Source organism: Babylonia areolata, chromosome 21 (assembly GCF_041734735.1).
Source record: "Babylonia areolata isolate BAREFJ2019XMU chromosome 21, ASM4173473v1, whole genome shotgun sequence".
Taxonomy (NCBI): Eukaryota; Metazoa; Mollusca; class Gastropoda; order Neogastropoda; family Buccinidae; genus Babylonia; species Babylonia areolata.
This window is the reverse complement of record NC_134896.1, coordinates 25,405,275-25,410,274: the sequence shown is the minus strand read 5'-3', so window position 1 is coordinate 25,410,274 and position 5,000 is coordinate 25,405,275. Positions and strand designations below refer to the sequence as shown.

Sequence of the window (5,000 nt, the reverse complement as noted above, 5' to 3'; positions counted from 1 at the left end):
CAAGCTTTCCTTTTCTAGACGATTCAACAGCTGATTCATTAATAAAGACTGAAAATAATGGTGGGTGAAGCAAACAGCCCTGTTCAACACCTCTTGGATCTAAAAATGAAAAAAAAGTATTAAAAAAAGACAAAAAAGGTCATCCTTTACACCTGCCAAAACTATCATATATTCCTCGCACCGCCCAATAATAACCTGCCTTCAACACCACTATTTCTCAGAAAATTCCAGTGTATTTTTGGTTACAGAGTCGAACGCTTTCTGAAAATCAGCAAAAGCAATACAAAGCTTAGAGTTTCTTGCTCCTCAAAAGTTTTTATCTCCCTTTCTGCCTAGTTAGTAAGTCTTTTATTTAACTCACTCAGTACGGCCAGTCCTCTCTTCTTCTCTACATAGACCCCTCGGATGTCTAGTGGGTGTCTGAATGACCCAGCCTTTAGCTTCCGTCGTCAGAATTGTGGTATTCTTTGTCAACATTCACGTCTTCAGTATAAGAGCCTTCCGCTTGCAAAATTTTGATGATGGTAATTGGGGTGAAACGCTGTTAACGTCGTCTCTTTCGCCGTTCGTATGGAGAGAGTTAAAACATGTGTGTACACCATTCCTACTACATTTGTCAAAACTACCCTTCTGTAACCATTGATTGTTATCTCTCCCTTTTTGTACATTTGCACCATAATACATTTAGACCGATCTACTGCACAGAAATGTCGATTTCTAATAATTAATTAATTAATAATAACAATGATATAAATGATAACAATCCAAATAATAATAATAATATCAATTATTTTCAGTCTAATATCATCATCTTTGATGAACAGACTATAAACAAATAAACGAACCACCTTCGATCTACTGGAAATTTCCCCGTATCAAAAAGTAAGTTGAAAAGGTCTTGTAAAAAACAAAAAGAAAAAAGAAGAAGAAAAAAAAAAGAGAAGAAAAGTCATCAATACAGGTTTCACCTAACTTTTCACTGACAAAGATGTCTGTGTCAGCAGCTTTGCCAGAGAGAGAGAGAGAGAGAGAGAGAGAGAGAGAGTGTATGATTATATCTACACACACACACACACACACACACACACACACACATCTCTCTCTCTCTTTCTCTCCCCCACTCTCTCTCTCTCTCTCTCTCTCTCTCTCTCTCTATATATATATATATATATATATATAACAAGTCATAGACAGACAAAGTAGTCCAGTTCACACAGAAAAACAACAACAACATTATTTTGTCACATCTTTTGATATTTTTTTTGTTGCTGGTGTTGGAAATGAAAGCTGTGGCCTGCACTGTCTCCAGGAACGTGTCCGGACTGCCCATTCTGTCAGGTGAAGCACCGGCCAATTATGACTTTCTGACCAACAACCTTCACTACCAAAACCCCTACCTGCAGAACAATGGTACGATGTGTGGCATGTGGTGTGGTATGGTGAGGTGCGGTGTGTGTGTGTGTGTGTGTGTGTGTGTGTGTGTGTGTGTGTGTGTGTGTGTGTGTGTGTACTGCACTGTGTGTGTGTGTGTGTGTACTGCACTGTGTGTGTGTGTGTGTGTGTGTGTGTGTGTGTGTGTGTGTGTGTACTGAACTCTGTGTGTATGTTTGTGTGTGTGTGTGTGTGTGTGTGTGTGTGTGTGTACTGAACTGTGTGTGTGTGTGTGTGTGTGTGTGCGCGCGTGTGTTTGTGTGTGTGTGTACTGCACTGTGTGTATGTGTGTGTGTGTGTGTGTGTGTGTGTGTGTGTGTGTGCGCGCGTGTGTACTGCACTGTGTGTGTGTTCGTGATTGCACACGCGCCTTTTATTTCCTGATGTATTAACATTATTCTTGTTTTGTTTTTCTTTTCTTTTTTTTTTTTTAATCTAATCTAGTCTGATATAGTATGAATGTTTTTTTCTCGCTCGTTTATTATCTCACGTAATTTGCTTGCTACACAGGATGTTTTTGTTTGTTTTCTTTTTTACATGTTCCTTTGCTATCGGATACAGTATGATTGCGTTCAACATTTCTTCTTCTTCTATTATTATTGTTGTTGTTGTTGTTGTTTACTATTGTTATAATCTTATCATCATCATCATCATCATCATCATCATCATCATCATCTTCATTGGTATTCATCTTCTTCTCCTTCTTCTTTTTCTTTTAAGGTGGCAGAATGGTTAAGACGCCTCATCTGCCAATACAGAGAGTCCGTGAGGGTCTGGGTTCGAATCCCGCTCTCGCCCTTTCTTCCAAGTTTGACTGGAAAAATGGAACTGAGCGTCTAGTCATTCGGATTGAGACGATGAACCGACGTCCCGTGTGCAGCATGCACTTGGCGTACTTTAAAAAGCAAACAAAACAAACAAACAAACCCATGGCAACGAGAGTGTTGTCCTCTGGCAAAACTATGCAGAAGAAATCTGCTCTGATATGTACACAGATATATGTGCGTGCACTCAAGGCCTGACTAAGCGCGTTGGATTATGCTGCTGGTCAGGCATGTGCCTAGCAGATGTGGTGTAGCGTATGTGGATTTGTCCGAATGAAATTACGCCTCCTTGAGAATCTGAAACTGAAACTGAAAACTGAAACTACTACTACTACTACTACTACCACCTTTTCTTCATCATCAGTCGAAGTATTATTATTATTATTACTATTATTATTATTATCATCATTATTATTGTTGTTATTATTATTATTATCATCATCACCATCATCATCATCATTATATCATGATGATGATGATTATCATTATCATTATCATCTGACCCCACTGTCAACCGGTCAGGCAACTGCACGTACTGCCCGTCCGAGAACCGTGTCCTGATCGCCGAGAACATGCAGTACGGTGACCTTGTCATTGACCACGTGTTGACCTCTCCAGGGGTCACCTCTGACGTCACCTCCGCCAAGGTAAGTGATGCTGTCGTTCATTGCTACAGTCATTGTGCATGTGACTTATTGCCGGTGTAACACTCTCATAGGTACCCCCCCCCCCCATCCCTCCCCTGTTGGGTTTGATCCTCGTGGTCATTCTGAGCACGCTTCGTATGACTTCAGGTGTCGTTTGTATCAGTTTCACTTTTCAGTTTCACTTTCTCAAGGAGGCGTCACTGCGTTCGGACAAATCCATACACGCTACACCACATCTGTTGAGCAGATGCCTGACCAGCAGCATAACCCAACGCGCTTAGTCAGGCCTTGAGTGCATGCTTACATATTTGTGTACCTATGAAAGGGGATTTCATTTTACGTAATTTCGCCAGAGGACAACACTCTCGTTGCCATGGGTTCTTTTTCAGTGCGCCAAGTGCGTGCTGCACACGGGACCTCGGTTTATCGTCTCATCCGAAAGACTAGACGCTCAGTTTGATTTTCCAGTCAAACTTGGGAGAAAGGGCGAGAGCGGGATTCGAACCCACACCCTCACGGACTCTCTGTATTGGCAGCTGAGCGTCTTAACCATTCTGCCACCTTCCTCGTTTGTAACTACTCAAGATCGTCCCCCCCCTCCCCCGCCCCCCCCCCCCCTTGCCCCCCAGCTTGGAAATAACCCCACCCCCTTCAAGCTATTGATAAAAGAAGCGGGGTGGGGTGGGGGGATTCGCTCTGGGTTAGTCTTTACTGACCCCCACCACACCCTCTCCATGACAACTTAATGGCAGCAAGCGCGATGGAGTTTTTCTTTGATGCCATGTATTGATACTAACTGGGCCAAATTCCCTTCCTCATTCTCCTTCTCCTCCTTCTTCTCCTCCTCCTCCTGTTGAAGATGACGATTACGACGACAATGAAGATGATGATGATGATTGTTGTTGCTGTTTTTGATTTGGGTTGTTGAGTTGCAAAGAAAATGGTCTTGTTTGGTTTTCATATACATGTAACAAACAATCTTTGTTATATCGTACTGATCAGTCTGGACTGGTATAAAGAAAGCTTAGTCTGTACGTGTTTGGGTTGGCTTGCTTCCGTTTGCTGTTGTGTATTTTCAGTCATGTACAAGTTATTGACCAGTAGATCCTATGTTTCATTTTCTTTTTCTCAGACTTTGGTCCGATTCGCAGACATGTTTTTAAGTATAATTTTCAGACTATTAACTGATTCACTATACGGACTAAATGTTGCTCTAATATCAAGCGTATTATTATTTTTTTTCTTCAATAGTTTGTTTGTAGTAATGTTGCAGCTAAGCTTATCATTTTTTATCCTTACCTGCACTAATGCGTATCATCCTCAATCACTGTTCACGTTGATAGTTTTAATATATTTCTTTTACATTCATTATTAAGCGTTTCTCTGGTTAAATTAGCGACTTCTCTTTTACTAAGTCCATTTAGTAATTTTTCTTCAACTGTATTCCTGTGTATTTCAAATTTTCATCTTTGATTCCAGAATTCCATCTGTCCTGTACACCCTCAACTCATTCAAAAATAGATACTTCAACTAAATGTTATAATCACATCACCAATGTTTGTATATGTGACGGGACATTTAACAGAATTCCTCCCTTTTTTTTTCTTCCAGAGGGTGTTTGATGATAAGAACACTGCGCTGTCAGACCATTACGGCGTTCAGGTGGACATCTGTCTGCCCTGAGTGGCCAGCCACGTCACGTGACCACACTGGGGAAAATGGCGGACCTCGCTACAATGCAGCAAAAAACAACAACCCCAAAACAAAAACAAACAAACAACAACAACAACAACAACAAAAAAACAACAACAACGAACAAACAAACAAACACAAAACAAAAAAAACACACACAAAAAACCAAAAAACAAAAAAAACAAACAAAAAAAAAAAAAGCGAGAAAGAAGAAAGGAATGAAACAGAAAAATAAAAGAAAAAAAAAAGAAAGGAAAGAGGAATGGAAATAATCTGTTAAGTGTACTTCTCTTGGAGTAAAAAAAAAGAAAAAAAAAAGAAAAAAAAAGTGCGACATCAGACGAAGCAAAAAATACAATGTTGAGTGGTACACAAAGCAGTACAGTTTAACAATGCTTGCTGCATT

General features: G+C 40.3%; 1 protein-coding gene across 1 annotated transcript in view; it reads left to right on the top strand.

The window, feature by feature from the left end:
- LOC143296058 (uncharacterized) overlaps positions 1-4,679 on the top strand; it is a 26,259-nt gene extending 21,580 nt beyond the window's left edge. The window contains exons 9-11 of the mRNA XM_076607808.1: positions 1,310-1,410; positions 2,778-2,902; positions 4,514-4,679. Coding sequence (XP_076463923.1) covers positions 1,310-1,410; positions 2,778-2,902; positions 4,514-4,585 — 298 coding nt within the window. The 3' untranslated portion in view covers positions 4,586-4,679. The remainder of the gene's footprint in view (positions 1-1,309; positions 1,411-2,777; positions 2,903-4,513) is intronic.
- The last annotated feature ends 321 nt before the right edge of the window (positions 4,680-5,000 follow it).